Raw genomic sequence first — 17,867 nt, 5'->3', positions numbered from 1 at the left:
ACAGATTTTGCCGTGTTTCTGACACACAAGCAAAAGCTGCAAAAACACACTTGAGTGGTTATGACCAAGAAACTGCCAGAACTTTTCCCAGAGAAAGATTACGCTTGGATGTTTGGCTTCAGTACAAAATCACAGGATAACTATTATCCGCATGCTTTACAACAATGATCTTGCTTTTCTCCAAACTTTGCTAACACCTCTCCACTATTAAACCACGTTTCTACTCTTATTCTGAATCTGTGTGCAAACTCCAAAACAGTAAAGAAAAAAAAAAAAAGAGTTTTCAGATTGATGTTTGAGGTCATCTCTAATATGGAAGATACAGAGTTACAGGAGCACTGGAACTGAATTCTTCTAATATTTTAGATTTCTTCCAGAAGAATCTTAATTTTTTATAAACTTGTCTCTTAAAATAGACTTTTAAGTGCAACTGTGATGCAAACCAGGAAGAGAAGGAGTGACCCATTCTAGTTAAATCAGTTTTTGGTTACACACTGCCACTGTGGCCTCTGTGAGCATCAGGGTGTAAGACAACTTGTTGTGACTCTCTCAGGCATTGCTGGGGAAGTTGCTGCTAATTTCTTTTGTGTCTCCAAATCCTCCTGAATTTCTCACCAAAATCCAGCTGGAGCCAAACTTTACCCTCACAGCTCCCTAACCCTGTCCTTCCCTCCTTCCTCCCCCCCACCTCTCCTTCCAGAAACCTGTACTTATTGCTGTTAGGTTTATGAGCATAACCCGCACTGCCACCCCGGTATGTATGCCCCTCCCACTTCATGTGCCGCCACCCCCACCAGTCCTGTCCTGTCCATCAGTCGCTCTGCTCGGTTCACTCATAATGTCTGTCACGCAGCGTCGCAGTACTTGTTTGGTCTGTCCCTTTGTAAGCTAGCTCTCTTTTAGGTGTCTGTTCGTCTATTTCTCAGTGTTTTGTTTCTGTGTTGATGAGCAGCACAGTCACGCCAGAAATTAAACCTGGTACACTTAAAAACTGAACCCAGTTGGATCTCCTACCAAAGTGGTGGAGAGTGGTCTAGTAAAATTATTTGATTTTTTGTAGAACCTTACTTTTTACTTCACCACATTTGAGCTGGCGTATTAAAAAACTATATATATATATATATAATATAGCCCCCAAATATCATGTACATCAGCACCACATTGAGACAACACAGCAATGCTACTTGCTGAAACCACTAGAGGGCACAATTGAGCCTGAAGATGTCTTCAGGCCGGGACTCTCATCAAATGTGTGAAGTTCGGAAAATATCCATGCTTTTGTAGTCTTTTTACGACAGTTTTGTGTTCAGTGGCGCAATACAAAAATTGGCTGCCTTGCTCCTGAAAAACTCTGTTTTCACATTAACCCACCACCAAGTTCTGAAGTTGTCTCTGAGCAAATTTGAGGTGGATCTGATCAACCCACGAGGAGGACATCAGGTTGTTTAAAAACAAACAAACAAACAAACAAACAAAACATCTGCTGATGCCACCACTGTGGCATTGTGACTAATCTGCCCCAAAGGTAAATGGATTCTTCCTTGGCCCCTGCTTCAAGCCTCCACCTGATATGATGTGGCGTGGAGGTTTCAAGAGTGTAAACTAGGAGTGAGAGGACATCTTATCTCTGTTTTAAGATAATGTCTGTGAAAAGATATGATTTCTTTGGATCCCCCACCTCTCCGGTCCCCCTCTGTTCAGTTTTCACATTGTGTAGTTTACTCTGTTCCTGTGTGCTCCTGTGTATCCACGTGCTCAGAGTGCTGTAGACTACATCGCAGTCCATGTTTCGGTCGCAGTAACAATCAACAATACTCAAGTTTTATAAGAAGGAAGCATTAACCAGCACATTCTGATCGGCTTTAGAGCTTTGTAAATTGATGTCAGGCTAATTTTACAAAGAATTTCCTTTAGTGGCACTGTTGCTTTGTCTAGTTTAGCAAGCTTGTGTTAGCATTAGCATCCAGACAATGAAGAGAGGTCCTCTGTTGTTTTCTGTGTCTTTGTTCATGTTTGTTTGTGGTGAACGCCCAGAGAGACCAACGTCAGTGTCACTGACCTCTCTTTGATTTTTGTTTCTGCTTCACAACTTATTAACATGCAGCCTAACTCAGCTAAACTTAAGGTAACGCCTACCTGCGTGTGTGTGCGTGCGTGTGTGTGTGTGTGTGTGTTTGTGTGTGTGTGTGTGTGTGTGTGGTACTAACAGACTTCTGAGTTTGTTAGCAGTGTTGTCTTGAACTGTGGTTAGAACATCTTTGTATGGTTAATGCGTCGTCACAACACTCAGCTGTGTCTAGAGCAAGTCTTCTGTGTTTGTGCTCCATCACTGTCTGTTACAAACAAATTGGCTGCCCCTTCCTTACTAACATTGTAGGATTTTCTTTGTGTGAAACTTGCAGAGCAAAAGTCGTGTTCGGCAAAGTAGCTCTCACACCCCCTCACCTCCGCACAGTCCCAGAGCTCCCCCTGTGGTGGATGGAGAGAGTGCAGGAGGAGGAGGAGGAGGAGGAGGAGGAGGAGGAGAGGATGCAACAGAGGCGGGATTGAACGAGCAGCAGCAGCTGGCCATGCAGCAGGAGGAGCGAATCCTCACCGAGCAGATCGAGAGTCTGCAGAAAGAGAAGTATGATCATTAGAGAAAATGTTTTTGGAAAGCTCACCTTAAAAAAACCCCATTTTACTTCTTTCACAATGTAGGAAAAATGTTTTTGTTCAGGGCCGCAGTGCATAACGTGATAGACGGCATACTTGTAATGAGAAGTTTTAGCCACCTTGTCAAACTCCTCCAGCAGCCAGTGCTCTTCCTGTATCCAGGTCTTATTATACATGCTTGGTGCTCCCTCATGATTGCTGATTAATCACCTAATGTTGGCCACTATTAGCTGTTAGCTTTCCGCTAATAAAGCGTCAGCTTGCCCCAGTTTGTATAAGCATGTAAACACCAATGTGAATTTTAGACTTCTTCCTTTTCTGATTGACATTGGTTGCTGTTAAAGTAGAAAATCGCATTGTGTGTGTGTATGTGCACGTGTGTGTGTGTGTGTATGTGTGTGTGTGTGTGCGTGCGCGCACATTGGCAGGGAGGAGCTGACATATGAGATGTTGATCCTGGAGCCGAGGGCGTCTGACGATGAGACTCCTGAATCTGAAGCCTCGATCGGAACAGCAGACAGTTCCGAGAACATCACCATGGAAACTGAGGGAGCCACCTCTGACCTTTCTGGTAAATGTGTGTGTTTGTATGTGTACTTGGATGTGTGTAAGTGAAGTACTTGGATTTAAAAACACGCTGTGTCTGTTTGTCACAGTTTATAGAAGTGCTGTGCTGAATTCTGTTGACACTATAATGTTTTTATTGCTTTGACCCAAATTGTATTTTTGCACGTGAATCCTCCATCTATTCTGGAAGAGGAATCCCTCTCGGACTCAGTTTGTCTGCTCCAGAGCGTTCCTCCCTCAGATCGACTCTCACTGAGCTGCTCAAGTCATAAATTTGTGGAAGTTCAGGTTTCCTCAAATGCATCAGAACACAAAGCAGACATTTCAAAATTCAGACACTGATGGCTTTCTTATGAAAAAGATCTGTTATTCAGATTGGCTTAAACAGGTGTTTACCAGTGTGGTGTGGAAATAATCTAGCAGGTGTAGCCTGCTGTACAGATTTGAAAAGCTGTAGAGACTAATTTAGGATATTTGATATTGAACTATACTAATGACATTTACTTGGCTTTCCATACGAAATGGTGAAACTTAAAAAGATGGACTTACACACTGATGGTTTGGTCTTTAGTTTGTCAAATATCACCAGGCTTGTGACACTACTGCTGTCTCTCCACAGAACGCGGAACTTACCGCTCAAGAAAGTTGGAGGCTAAGAGCAGGCGAGCTCTACGCCGACAGCCGGACTCCCAGGACTCTGCAGACTCCACCTCCACCATCTCCTCCTCCTACCACCCCTCCTCCTCTCTCTCCTCCAACACCTCTGGCTCTCCGTCCCCCCACTACCGCTTCCGTTCCTCCTCGTCTGGGCCCCTGCTCACCTCCTGCAGCTTGGGGGCCCCATTGGCAGAGGCAGAGGGGGAGCACAGAGCCAGTAAGACCCGCCACAGGCTCAGGTTGAGCCGCAGCTCACCACGCGAGCCCTCGGGGAGCCACCGGAGGGAACCGGACTTCAGCTCAGCGCCACAGCAGCTGGTTCTGTACGGCAGCAACGAGTTCATGGTGTGATGGGGAAGAGACGGAGTGCCAGCCGGCACTTGTCCAAGTGCAGCGGGGTGTTCCAGCCCGGGAGGAGGGAGAGTTTGGGGCGAGGTTCATGCCCAGTGTCGCCTGCAGCCCCTCTTCAGTGCCCACCCCCTCCTCCCCTGGTCCAGTCAGAGCAGGAAGCTGTGGGAAGGAAGAAGAGAAATCTAGAATGTTGAAGGAGGGAGACTGATGATTAATGTGAATGTCAGAAAGCTGGAGCAGAGCGACATAGCTGTCCTCTGAACTCAGAGCTGTCGGACCCCTGCTGGAGCACCAGGGGCCGGTTAGATGAGAAGAGAGAAGGGATGGACGGGTGACGAGACAGAAACCCCACAACTGCAAAGCCAAATCTCTTGTGCCCCATCTTTATTTTTGAGCATGTGGGCAGGTGGTTGAAGACACTCAGAAGAAATGTAGCCATACTGACTGAACTGGCGGACGTTTAGTCTGTATCCAGCGCCAAGCTAAGTCTGCTTTTCACGTTTACACAGGACACACCAGCCAAGATGCTGCATGCTTCTCCATTACACTTCCTGCGCCAGTTGAATTAAACTGTACAAATATATGTTACAGCTGTATGTTACACATTATTATTATTATTATTATTATTATTATTATTATTATTATTTTACAGAGTAAAAATGTGTACATAGAGAGAAACTCCAGTGCTGCTCCGGAGTTGTTCCTTGTTAATTAGTATTGTCAATTTTGCAAAGTGAAGTGTGTCGAATTCAGGTTCCTCTTTTGTTTGTGTGGTTTTGTTTTTGTCATTCGTTTTTTTTTTTTTCTTTCTTCCTACTCTCAATGAACAGAGCCAGTGTCGGTTGGTCTTGCTGTTACATCCGACAAAAACAAAGAAAAGTTGTCAATCTGCCCTCACAGAGCTACATGTCTGGTGTCACACACTCCACCTGGCAATCAGCCATAACGTCTCCCAGCGTGCAGCCCTCCTCCCTGCAAGTGTCTGGTTTTCCTTTTAATCAGAAACATCAGTGTTACTACGTCAGGACTTGAATTTTTTTAATATTATTGCTGTATTATTGGTGTTATTGATATCAAAGATGTTTTTTTGTAGTTGACACACTTTCATGGCTTACGTGTGAAAGTCATTTTTCTCTCCTGTCTTTATGTGCGCAGGTATGGATGAATGAAGTCCCACATCAGCTCCCATTTTGTGCATGTGCAGCCCTCTCAGTACAAACACGCACGCACAACAGTGTTTCCAAAATCTAGAAAGGGTATAAAACGTCTCTGCTGAGGCATTTATGTCACTTTTACACCTGTAGTTCTGTAGACTTGCTCCTGCTCAGGGGTGAAGATGCAACAAATGATCATTTTCCATTGACTGGACTGATATGCTTTCACACTTCACCATCACAAAGTCAAACGCAACAAACATCCTGATGTCAGAGGTCTGTAGATTACCACTGGCAGGTCTTTATGAGGTTGCATCCTAGTCCTCCTTCCCAGTGTCCTCATGAAAAGGACCTGCGGTGATACGTTCAACTGTTTAACAATTTAACAGATTAAACACCAGATTAAATGAACCGGACTATCCAACCAAACACACCAGGGTTCATTTAAAGAGAACCAAAGGCGTGAAAGCGACTTTAATCAATGAAGGGACACTAAAATCTACTAAAAAAAAAAAAGTGTGTGCTTCATTGCACTTGTGAAGAAACTCTTGCACTCATCTACTCACTCAAACCGTCCACGTTGACCTCTGAGCCATCCAAAACACTCTTCTTCTTCTCTACTATAATAACAGCTCTTCCATCTCCCTCTCCCTCCCTGCTCTGGCTGTGAAAAGTAGCATTTAATCTGTTAACCAGACTAGAACAAGTAGCAACTAAACCTCGATGTATTTCTTCATATTCCTTCAGTCTCTGTCCACAGTACCCAAACAGTTTGTGTAGTATGTTTTGTTTATGGGCCCACTTTAGTAGCTGAGCAGCGATGATGTCTCCATTCTATAACTGCAATATTTCTGCTTGCGTGCTGTGATCAGACACCGATGTTCTGACCTCACCAACACAATCAGTGTTAATCAACGTTTCCCTGAAGCTGGAAATCTCCTCCTGCTGATTTGATGCAGGTGTTGTCTTCGTACGGCACAAACTGCAGATTTTTTTAAAAAAAATGGAGGAGAGCTGGTTCCTGGTCAAATATCTGCAAGCTGATATTTATATTTGTTTAAAAGGAGGGCCTTTGTACATGTCTGTCCATAATAGAATTAAAAAAAAAGAAAGAAAGTGAATGTACCTGTCACTGGAAGGCATGCTCTGCTTTCTCTGGTTGTTTTTGTTCCTCTTTTATACACAGTGTATGTACTATTTATGATCATGCTTTGGGGTGTACATTGGTTGAAAAGAATCTGTTATAAAAGGTGTTATAAAAGGATATATTATCCTGTGTATGGTTCATTATCTACTATTAATCATGTCATCATCCTAACAGGCCGTACTCGGTCTGCCATCATGTTTGTGAAAAAAAGAGGAAAAGAAACGCATTGTGTCTCTTTGTCTGCGCTTCTCTGGACACGATTATGTATAAGGTGCAATTTGTGTTATTTCTTTTTTTTTATGATACAAACATGTCTATGGTTGTAAGAAAAAAAATAAAAAAGACTTTATGGGGGGGAAAATCATCTGCTTAATAAAGAAGCAAAACTGCAGCCAAACTTAATGAGACGTGTCGTTTTTGTTGGACAGAAATCCTTGTGTTTTGAGGGAAGTCATTTTGAAGGCAACACGTTTTGTTTTGTTTGTTTTTTTTAAATTGTTGTGCTAAGCTAACTAGCGGTCAGCTGGTCTCTGTGAGTGACAGAGTTAAGTTTGTTTTAGCAAAAGAGTACAAAGTCACCCTGTAACTCAACTCACACTGAGAGCAACAGCAAGCCCAAAGTGGCCTCGGGGGTGGTTTACAGTTGACACACAATACTGCCTAACCTGTGTAGGAATTTTTCAACAAGTCATCATTAATCAATCAGAAGGACCCACAGAGTATATGTATTGCGCTGTTCAAAATCCGGAGAGGACACCTTCCAGTTGGTTCAAAAGAATTTATTCAGATTAACAGGAAAGAATACAGAGCTCTGGAGATGGTCTTCCCCTATGCTGGAGTCAGCATACGCAGATGCGTCGTCCCTGGCGTTGGGGCAAGAAGTCCAACGATCTAACTATCTTCTCCAGTTTTTATGTGTTACAGGGGAGGTGCTTATGTGATCGCTTCTGCGTGCAAGTGTGTATTTTTGATCTTCATGTCTGTTGCAGGATCTTCTGTCTGAGCCCATGCCAGTCCCTCCTGGTCCATCGTGGCCTTGTTGTTGCAGCTGTGAAGATTAAAACCTCCTTCCGATTTACGGCCATGCTCTTATCTTTCATGGCCTCATCCCACCATGGAAATTCTTGTGGACTCTGTTCTGACTTAATTAGCTTGAGGGAGTGATGCTAGCATGAGCTACACTCCCGCTATTCCCTGTTGTGACCTTTTCACCTGTCCACTCTAAACAGTCTGGTCTGTGCTTCACTGCTGATAGTAAGTGTTTTTCTGTTGTCTTATATCTTGGAATGTCTATCTGTGTTGTCTCCAGTATTTCTAAGTTCCTTCCTAGAGTCGCAATGGCACCAACTAATCCTGGTGCTTTGGAGATTTGTGGGACCCCTCTGTATAACACCTTTTACTACTTCCAGATGTTCACGAGGTCAAATAAGGTGACTTGCAGCTAAGTCATCGATTCTGCCTGGGATGCATGAGCAGGAGATCCCGGTACCGTTACTAACACTAAAGAAATACATTGATGAACCAAATACAGTGTTGGAACCTTTCCTACCTCTTTGGGAACTGCCACAGAAACATCTTTATTACAACTACCTTGTGTGTCCTACACTCTATTTTAAGTGAATGTATGTATAAATTTAACTACAGTTTAAGCAAATATATATAAATTTGTCTACACCTGCAAGACGCAAAATTGGCTGTGAAGAAACGTCTCAACCAGGGGAGACACCTGGTCAACCTCACAATGTATTTGAAAAAGCTGCCAGGAAACTGAGAAGTTTGGACTTTCTACAACTGAAATATTATTACAGAGAAAATAAAGCAGCGTTCAGTCATAATATACTGAAACCTGAATGTAAATTCGTATTTTATCTCATCATATATTCATATTATACATTTTGTAACAAACTTCCTTCTAAAGTGACTCTATTGACACACACACACACACTGATCATGTATGTATAAAGTTTTATGTCTGAGGCTCGAAGTGCTGGTCTCAGACATACACCTTATGAGGAAACAACGAAAATCCAACACCCCACATGAAGAGGACCACCTGTGTCTCAGACATACATCCTGCATAGATAACACCCTATATGGAAATAGAGGCGCTTCTCTGTCTGGAGCCGAAAGCACAAGAAGATACGTGTAGTCAGGAGAAGGAATCATCCGGCACTGAACCACTGGCAGCGCCGACAGATACAGGCTGGCCAAACGAGCCAAATGCAATCAGGTGTGAGCTCAGTGTCACCTGGCCCCGCCTCCTACCTGCCTCAGGACTGCAGGAAACACAAACACAAACAGAAACACTGGATCAAAAAACACAACACTAACAAAACGAAACTTGGAACACAACAAATCCAGGGACTCATCGAACTTTATCACTTCCTGACAAACGTGGGGATATTTAAATAATCCCACAGTTTTTCTAGTGCCAACCAATGAAAATGGTCAGGTGTTATTTGTCTCAATAATCCCGGAGTCGCATCAAGCGGAGGAGTGTCGCAACCAGCGGTCGGCCAGAAATGAAAATGAACGAAGAGCGGGGAATTTTCCACTTTCATGGATTCATGGAAATTTGCCTTTGTTTTTGCAACGCGTTGACAGCCCAGCCAGTGAACATCCTCTTAGTTTCGGTTACAGGAAAGCGAAAGCAGTTCGCGGTGAATGCTGAGCTGCGTATAAAGCTGATACAAGTTCCGACCGCTACACTTCAGCTCAAATCTCTCCAGACGTCACATCCAACCGTGAGTAAACAGTTCATTTTTGAGTGTACTTTTAGTCCAGAGATCATCAGTTACAGTTACGTAATCGTATTTATAATAATACGTATTAATCGTATTATTAGTCTGGTCATCAAATGTGACTTTTTTTTTTTTTTTTAATATTGCAGATGTCTGAAATCATCGTTTTCTTTGACCTGGAGACGACTGGACTAGGTATGTCACTGTGGGACAGTTATACTGCTTTTGAGCGTTATTAACATTTGTGTTATGTATGTCTTGCTTTGCATGTTTCTTTCTCACAACATTATTGATATTTCACACTGGCAATGGGACCTTCCCTTCTGTATTAAATGGGTGACACCACGGTAGTCAGCAGGTCACCAGAGTTTGCCCTCTGCTCTCGCTGTGTCATTTGTCAACTTCAGTTATACTGAATTGGAACATCCTGCACAGATGGCACCTTCACGTAGTCTAAACATCTCGGCAACGCTGACCGCCGTAGGTGTTCTAACAACACATTCACGTTTGAAAAACTATTATGGAGACGCAGGTAAAGGCCCGGAAAAGAATTTTTGTGGTCAATAAAAGTTAGGAGACTCACAAATTTTGTGGTGTTTTTTTTTTTGTTTGTTTGTTTTTTTGTAAGAAAACCTTGAGCACTTTTAGGCTCCGCTCATATCAGTCAACTGGCCTTCAAATGCTGCAGACTGTTAGCAGGGGGAATGTGTGAGCTCGAGTGACCCTCCCACCTGTGTGTGGTGGAAGGCAGGAGGAGCTGTTGTAATGGAAAGAGTGATGTATTCTATTGCTCTCTGCGAGTCGGTACGGAGAGACGAAGGGAAAACTTTATCACAAGAAGTACAAAGCGAGTTTGAGGCTATGAACAAAGTACACAAATGTTTTGAATACACATAAATCACATTGAAATTCGCAAGCATGGCATCAATGGCTGTTGAGGGTAACAGCGTACAAAAGTTATGCCTACATTCATGTTTTAGTGGTTGGCAGCGTGGAGGAATTTGCAGATGAAGGAATTCTTCAGACACAAGAAAGAGGCTGGAGACTCAGAGACAGCTTACACTGGAGCACTTTACTGGACGTCCATGACACATGTTCAAGGTTCGCCGTGAGATGAGGCTGAGTCGCTCCCCCCAGAACATCTGTGCCTGACCCCCATAAACAGTCATATGTGTCGGGCACCACCCAGTATTAGCAAAATGGGACGTTCTGCACAAATGTGACCTTCACGTAGTCCAACACAGCTACGCACATAGACAACGCTGCCGCCATGATTGTCAGTTTTTTACTATCAGTAAATGTTCTTTTGATAAAAATTCTTTTTCCATGCCATGATGGGGTTTTCTGGTTGCAGACACCAGTATGTGTCACCTCATCCAGCTGGCGGCCATCTCTGGAGACAGGCTCTACAACGTCTACACCTTACCCCGCCAGCCTATCCCAAGGAAGGTCAAACAGCTCACAGGCTTTGACGTCCTTGATGGCAGCCTGTACCTCAACAGAAGATTTGTGGGCACCAAGCCGCTCCAAGAGGCTCTTCAAACTTTCATTGCCTTCCTCCGCAACTTCAAACGCCCTGTTATTCTGGCGGCCCACAGTGCAAAGAAATTTGATGCTCCAGTGCTGCACAGGTTGCTGCTAAAGTGTGGCCTCCTTGAGGAGTTCCAAGAGGTGGTGTCTGGTTTTCTGGATACCCTCTTGCTAAGCAGGAGGCTCTACCATGATCTTCCCAGTTATAACCAAGAGTTTTTGGTTCAGCACTTCCTGAGAAAGACCTACAATGCCCACAATGCTGTAGGGGATGCCAGGACACTGCAGGAGCTGTATTCCTACTGGAATCCAGGACCCCAGGATGTCATTCTGTCTCGTTTTTAAATTAAAGTTAAATCAAAAAATTCTATCCAACAAAGAAGGACCCCGGCCTGTATTTTTTTTTATCCTGGTGATTTCACGAAGTGACATTGAAAATGTTTCAAAATAGTGAAATGGCATAGAGCAGATGCTACATTACACAATAATGCATGTTAAACTCAAAAATAGAACATTGTCATACTAACTTTTGTAACTTTGTTTTAGGAATGTACATGTAATGTTCACTAGGCTTGGGTGATAAATCACTAGAACTATGTAGTAGAGATGTGCGTTTTACAAATAGAAACAAGAGGAATAAAGAACTAAGTTCAACCCATCACAAAAGCAAATACATTAATAGTGATTATGACACATTTTTTAATACAATCAAACCCTGAACTTGTTCCCCTTTTGATAATGTTTACATGAAATACGATCAGTAATCACTTCACAAATGTTTTAGAGGGAGAACAATAAGTTTGCCAGTGTGGCAGTTTGGGGTTTTTTATTATCTTGTTTAGTATTAAAAATAAGTCATCAATGATGTGCACTTATTTGAAATATTGATCTGATATTGATATGTTTCATACTCATTTTGTCTTAACTATAAACACACTTTGATCACAGTTCTGAACTTTTGGCTCTATTTTAAATGCAATTTTTGTTACATGTTTACCTTTGCTGGAGTGGATGAAGGTGGTGCAGTGGTCAGCACTGTCGCCTCACAGCAAGAAGGTTCCAAGTTCAGGTCCCGGCTGTGTGGAGTCTCCATGTTCTCCCTGTTCCTGTGTGGGTTCTCTCTGGTACTCCAGCTTCCTCCCACGGTCCAAAGACACCAAGAGGGGACGAGGCTGATTGATACTCTAAATTGACTGTAGGTGTGACTGTGAGTGTGAATGGTTGTCTGTCTCTATGTGTTGGTCCTGAGATGGACTGGCGACCTGTCCAGGGTGAACCCCGCCTCTCGCCCAAAGGCTGCTGGGATAGGCTCCAGCCTCCGCGACCCTTAACAGGAAAAGTGATAAAAACGACTGGATGGATGGATGGATAGAAATGACAACGAGTCCTAAACACAATGAATAAGGTTGAGCAACAGAGATGTTCAGGTGTCAAAATCACAGTACTTCTAGAAGCGGAACAAAAAATAAATAAATAAACCAATCCTGATGAACTAAAACAGACCAAAGAACTTTGAAACAGATAAATAGATGATTTATTGGTTAGAATGGTGGCAGAAATGACAAAGATGGACAAGGTATAAGGAAAGTGCTGGCGATGAGGGTGAAGGAAGGAAGACGTCTGTATGACAGTAATTACAATCTAACCACAATTTTTTTTTTAAACGTATTAGGATAGGCAGAAAAACTGAGGTCAAAGTCAGAGTTTAAAGGGAGTTTTGTTTTTTGTTTTTTTTAAACATCAAGGCCCCTCCAACACCAGGTAATGACTTATTAAAACAACTGTGTACCCCAAGTGAGGGGGGCTGAGGGGCCTCAGGGGGTCTGGGGTCTGAAGTTCTGAGATGACAGTCCTGATTCTGATGACAAAAGCGATGCTCGGTCTTGGTCCTGAGATGACAGGATGGCTGAGGGAGATCTGTGACCGTTTGAAGACCACAGGAGCCTGGGACTCCTGTCATCAGGGTTCACAGCACACGCCATGTCATCATGTTCTCTGGCTATATATGGAACACACCAGCTTCATTATAAAAGACATCTCAACCTTGTTGGTGCGCTGTCTCAAAGACTGAATACAACCTCGAGTTCTTTGTTCTGGTGACAACCAGACCCTCCAAAGAAAGGCAAGTGAATCAAATCGAGTCCTGTGGCCTTCGAAGTATTCGTACTTGTTGGTGTTGTTATATGAATGTAGGATTCATCACATGTCTAAGCTGATCCTGTTTCTCTTTGCTTGCTAAAGATGGCTGAGGTGATCGTTTTCTTTGACCTGGAGACAACGGGATTAGGTACGTCAGTTTATCACCCCTCCATCCATCACATTGTCATGGACTGAACACACATGACTGTTAACTGAGGTGCAGAGGAATCCCAACAATGAGCAGCTAACAGCTAAGATGTTGAATAAAAGAGTTGTTTGTTTGGATTGTTGATGACATTTCGGCAAACAAGTTTTCATAAAAGTTATTCTTTGTTTCCTGTGGTCTCGTCTCTCTGCTTACAGACACCAGAGAGTGTCACGTCATCCAGCTGTCAGCCGTGTATGGAAAGAGGCTCTTCAACGCCTTTACCTTCCCCAAATGTCCTGTCACTGAGAGTGCCAGCCAGATCACGGGCTTCACTGTTAGTAACGGCAGTCTGTTTCACAAAGGAAGACGTGTGTGCACCATCCCGCTCCATGAGGCTCTTCGCGCTTTCATTGCCTTCCTCCGCTCCTTCCACCGCCCTGTGTTTCTGGCGGCCCACAATGCAAAGCTGTTCGACATGCCAGTTATCACCAGGGTGCTGCAAAAGTGTGGCCTCCTCAAGGAATTCCAGCGTGTGGTGTCTGGTTTTCTGGATACCTTCCTGCTCAGCAAGAGGCTCTTCCCTGATCTTCCCCGTTATTCTCAGGTGTTCATGGTTTGGCACTTCCTGGGAAAGACCTACAGCGCCCACAATGCTGTGGAGGACGCCAGGATGCTGCAGGCCCTGTATGGCGCATGGCAACCGAACGGTTTGGATATCCGGAAATCCTTAACATTTAAATAAACATTCACCGAAAAGACTGCACATGTTTTATTGGATCAGCGGCAACATTAGCATTGGATGGGATGTGAGTCCTGTGTGGAGAGATGGTGGGAGGGTTGAGGGTGAGTGGATGAAGGCCCAGGGGGGTTGGTTGCTGATGAAAGAGAAACTTGGGTTGAGACTCAGGGTCGCACCTGAAGAGAAAAGAAGGAACAAAAACTTGGGGAAGTATCGGCCCGTGAAACAAGTCCTGAGATGGAGTCATAACTGCAGTCTGGACCCAGGTGGATCCAGGATGATCCTTGTGTGAACTGTGAGATTCCCGAAGAGACAACATAAAGAAAGGAACTTGGGGGGGTGGGGTGGGTAAAGGAGATGATGGAGACTTCGGTCGAATCAACTTCATGAGGGTGAATTATGATGGAAGTATAAAATTAAAAAAAAAGTCTTATCTTCAAATGGACTTTCATCATTGTAGTTTTCTTCTTTGTGTTTACCTAAAGGTAATTTGACATTTAAAACTATTTTAAAAATCGTGTAATGACGAAGACACTTTAGGATTCACGACATTGTCCGACTTGTTTTTATGGTTTCGCTCTTAAATGTCTCATTAGTGTAATAAATTCCTGTTTATGGTGATATAATGAAAATAATCATATCCTCTATTAAATTAATCCTATTTCCTTGACAGTTTTCATCAAAGTGGGAAACCACATATTTCCCCCACAGCGCTGTTGAACTTCAGCAATTTTACCATCCATACCATCTATGAGTTCGTGATTCGTCCATTTAATTTCAAACTTGGCCGATGTACTGTTGTGGTAATGTACGCAGAGATTGGAGTGGTTTTATTAGTGGTTCACATTTTGGAGAATAGTCTTCTTTTTCTGGTTTGGCAGATTATAGGAGGATTGGGCTTTCCGAGTCATAATCTCTTACATGTGTAGAATCTTGTTTAAGTTCTTTTAACTTGCTATCCATTACCCTCGCTATGTTTATGTATTTTTCTTTTATTAGATGGGAGTTATCAAGTAATGTGCTAATGATAATGTATAAAGCCCAGTGAACTGTGCAGTTCAGAAGAACTATATAACGAGCTTTAACTATTCTAGACCTGTTAGTTTCTGTGTTTTTCAGGAAGAGGGTCAGGCAGGATGTGGTAAGGCAGGATGTGGTAAATCGTCACAGCTGAGACGTACAGCAGACTTAGGGCACTTCTACAGGTACTGTTAAAAGTGCTGATACAGCATTAAGGATGTTCATGTGCTAACTTTATGAGTGCATGTTGAAGAACAAACCGCAGGTGCTGGTTGTATGCTCCCTGAGCATGCTGTAACTTCTCTCTCATGCATCATTAGACTAGAATATAAGCTTTGGTATTGAGTTGAAGCCTCCTTTCTGGTCACTGCTCCACCGACGATCAACTCATGCCGAGCCACGCCACCACACGTGGATCTTTTTGGAAAAAAGGTTATTTCTATTGTCTTTCAGATGCCCCCCAGAAAATAAGATTGTTTCAATTGTAGATTTGTATATTAGGCCATTAGGCTTTTACCTTAGAAGGTCTGGGCGCATTTCTATTCCTACAAAATCACTGACACAGCATTAAATTTTTTAATCAAGACCAGGAAATAATGCAGGAAACATAATACGTTTGAAATACACCTAGGAATTTAGTTTTCTAACATTTCATTTTACTGGAATGTGTTATTTATTACCGAAAAATTAATTGATTCTGATTAGACTTGGACCTGCACTTCCTTACACAAGCCGGCTGGTGGCGGTAGAGCGCCATTTCCTTGATTCAGAAACAAAACATCAAGAAGAAGATCAAAGCAGGATTTCCGTGTTCTTTGTCGTCACAGGTGTTCAAAGTCACGGAGGGAATTCTCTATCGGTCTGTTTTTTCGATGAGTTACAGTCTATCGATACTATGCGGTATGCTGGGACTAAATATAAATCATCTGCATCTCTGCTTCAGTTATTATCCGTATCCACCCTTAAAGTGTTGCTGAAGGTTTAAAGATGCTAACGTCAGACGAAGCTGACGTCTCTCGTCGGCCGCTGGTTTTCTTTGACTTGGAGACAACTGGACTTGGTAAGACTGATTTTCAGTCAGTTCATATTTACCTTCTTCAAAATTTGCGAACCCTGTTTTTGCTGTTCAAACCACAAACTTCTTTGCGTTAACGTTTTTATTGAACCTTTTGAAAGGGAATCCAAATCGCCAGTTCAACAATGTTTTATTCTGTTAGCACATTTTCCTCACTGCCACAAAATTAGGGAGACAAATTTAAGTGAATGTTGTCATAACTTAGCTTAGCATCTACGGTCCAGATGGTGGTTTAACGTGAGGGACCGTCAATAAGTTACTGTTTAAAATGACATCAAATCCCTTTTATCCCCAATACCTTCATGTTGACGTGTCCTTATCAGTCAAAATATGATTCCAAATAATTTGGCGTATTGTGGCACACATTTATGTTTTATGAACATATTTTGCATAAATATTTAAATAGAAAATAAATTCCTTTTTTTAACAGTAGCCTGAATGTCATGTGACCCAGTGACGTCAGATCAACACCAGCTATTATGACTACACTGAACAAATGACTTCTGTTGCATTTTACTGCCTTGTATATTTTATATAAAAATACACTCTGTATGACGGTATATTTAACCAGACTCCCACCTCGTTCATCAACCCTGGAGTCACCGTAGTTCCCTTTAACCCCAGCATAAGAAGAATAATCTCAAAGACAATTTCATGGAACGTTTCACCTCATCAGGTCAGAACTGCGAGATCGTCCAGCTGGCTGCAGTGAGCGGAGGCCACTCCCTGAATCTCTACGTCATCCCTCGCTGTCGAATGCAGCCAGGAGCAGCCAAAGTAACTGGCTTCAGGGTCCGCAGACAGAAACTCTACCTCCATCGCCAACTTGTCCTCACCAACTCCCTCAGAGAGGTCCTAGTGTCCTTCATAGCTTTCCTGCAAATGCTCCGGCGTCCGCTTCTTATTGGCCATAACATCCGTCGCTTCGACTGCCCCCTGTTGACTCGAGCTCTTGATGAGCTGGACCTCCGAACCGACTTTGAGTCATCTGTCTCAGGATGTGTTGACACCCTGCCGCTGACCCGAGAGATGCTGAAGGGTCACTGCCTCCAGAGCTTCAGACAGGAGTACCTGGTCAAGGAGCTGCTGGGTGTGAACTACAAGGCCCATGATGCTTTGGAGGATGTGAGAGCATTACAGACTCTGTATAATGTACTTCAGCCAACATCAGAGGTGATCACTAAGCATGTTTTCACTCTGAGGGACATGGAAAAGACAGCAGCAGCGGGAGGTGTGAAAGCTGAAGTGGCCTGTCTGCCAGCTGAGCAGCGCCCCCTGTGGCAGTATTTCAGACTGACAGTGAAGGTCTCGGATGAAGCAGAGGAGCGAGAGATTAAAAGTACTTAACAGTAAGCAAACACTGAGCACCAACTGTTCACCCAGCAGAGGAGAGACGTTCTGGAGGCCACTGATGGCTGACGGTGAAGAAGAAGCTGCCTGTCTGTTTATGGGTTTATAAATGTTAAACAAGAAACTTTTAACTGTGCAGCTTGTCAGTTGTTTCTATATGTTAATGTTAGTTATTAATATGTATATCTGTTGACTTGTATGCTGTTTAACCTTATTTTTAATGTTTATAAATTCAATAAATGCATTTTTACTGAATTATGTCACTGCTTGTTTGTGCTTCTAACACATGGTTTCAGTGGGGCTGCAGGTCATATGCCTGGTGAGGGAAAGGGCTGCTGACCTTTTCCTTTTTTGCAGTGAAAAAAAATGAATTCTGAGAGTTGAAATTAAGATTCCCCCCCCCCCCCCTCAGAAGTCTTAGCTATACCTACTTATTTACTGGTTCAATTTGTAGCAAAACATAATCAATGCAAAATCTGGATATTAGTCAACATTGCGATTCAGGTAGGTGTAGCTTTATTTTGAAATTCCCATGAGCATGTTATATTTTCTTCAGTCAGGTTTTTTTCAGAGCTTGGGGTAAACTGTGGAGAC

At 43.1% G+C, this 17,867-nt stretch overlaps 4 protein-coding genes across 14 annotated transcripts in view; all 4 read left to right on the top strand.

The window, feature by feature from the left end:
- Positions 1-6,991, top strand: part of LOC147259277 (unconventional myosin-IXAa-like) — a 122,513-nt gene extending 115,522 nt beyond the window's left edge. For 4 of the 10 annotated variants that reach the window (XM_086209565.1, XM_086209562.1, XM_086209563.1 and 1 more), the window contains 5 exons: positions 701-754; positions 2,105-2,125; positions 2,403-2,626; positions 3,084-3,226; positions 3,842-6,991. In XM_086209565.1, the coding sequence (XP_086065691.1) occupies positions 701-754; positions 2,105-2,125; positions 2,403-2,626; positions 3,084-3,226; positions 3,842-4,230 (831 nt within the window). In that variant the 3' untranslated portion in view covers positions 4,231-6,991. The remainder of the gene's footprint in view (positions 1-700; positions 755-2,104; positions 2,126-2,402; positions 2,627-3,083; positions 3,227-3,841) is intronic. The other 6 variants (XM_086209570.1, XM_086209566.1, XM_086209568.1 and 3 more) reach the window with 5 other exon arrangements.
- A 1,812-nt stretch (positions 6,992-8,803) lies between these two features.
- On the top strand, positions 8,804-11,772 carry LOC147259276 (uncharacterized). Its single transcript, XM_086207886.1, has 3 exons — positions 8,804-9,275; positions 9,422-9,467; positions 10,627-11,772. Exons 1-3 carry the CDS (start codon positions 9,054-9,056, stop codon positions 11,145-11,147), a joined length of 789 nt encoding a protein of 262 aa, XP_086064012.1. The 5' UTR covers positions 8,804-9,053; the 3' UTR covers positions 11,148-11,772.
- A 1,046-nt stretch (positions 11,773-12,818) lies between these two features.
- LOC147259275 (uncharacterized) lies at positions 12,819-13,847 on the top strand. The gene is made up of 3 exons (XM_086209560.1): positions 12,819-12,924; positions 13,044-13,089; positions 13,305-13,847. The coding sequence occupies exons 2-3, from the start codon at positions 13,044-13,046 to the stop codon at positions 13,829-13,831; spliced, it is 573 nt and encodes a 190-aa protein (XP_086065686.1). The 5' UTR covers positions 12,819-12,924; the 3' UTR covers positions 13,832-13,847.
- Positions 13,848-15,217: 1,370 nt separating this feature from the next.
- LOC147259274 (protein PML-like) lies at positions 15,218-17,536 on the top strand. Of its 2 annotated transcripts, XM_086209558.1 has the most exons (3): positions 15,222-15,707; positions 15,792-15,908; positions 16,600-17,536. In XM_086209558.1, exons 2-3 carry the CDS (start codon positions 15,836-15,838, stop codon positions 17,268-17,270), a joined length of 744 nt encoding a protein of 247 aa, XP_086065684.1. In that variant the 5' UTR covers positions 15,222-15,707; positions 15,792-15,835; the 3' UTR covers positions 17,271-17,536. The 2 variants fall into 2 exon arrangements, with proteins under 2 accessions (XP_086065685.1, XP_086065684.1); XM_086209559.1 differs by having other exon boundaries at positions 15,218-15,908; positions 16,495-17,536.
- Positions 17,537-17,867: the final 331 nt, after the last annotated feature.

Source organism: Aulostomus chinensis, chromosome 7, assembly GCF_037954235.1.
Source record: "Aulostomus chinensis isolate RoL2024-O1b breed Wild chromosome 7, RoL_Achi_v1.0, whole genome shotgun sequence".
NCBI lineage: Eukaryota > Metazoa > Chordata > Actinopteri > Syngnathiformes > Aulostomidae > Aulostomus > Aulostomus chinensis.
This window is presented reverse-complemented; position numbering and strand designations above follow the sequence as displayed.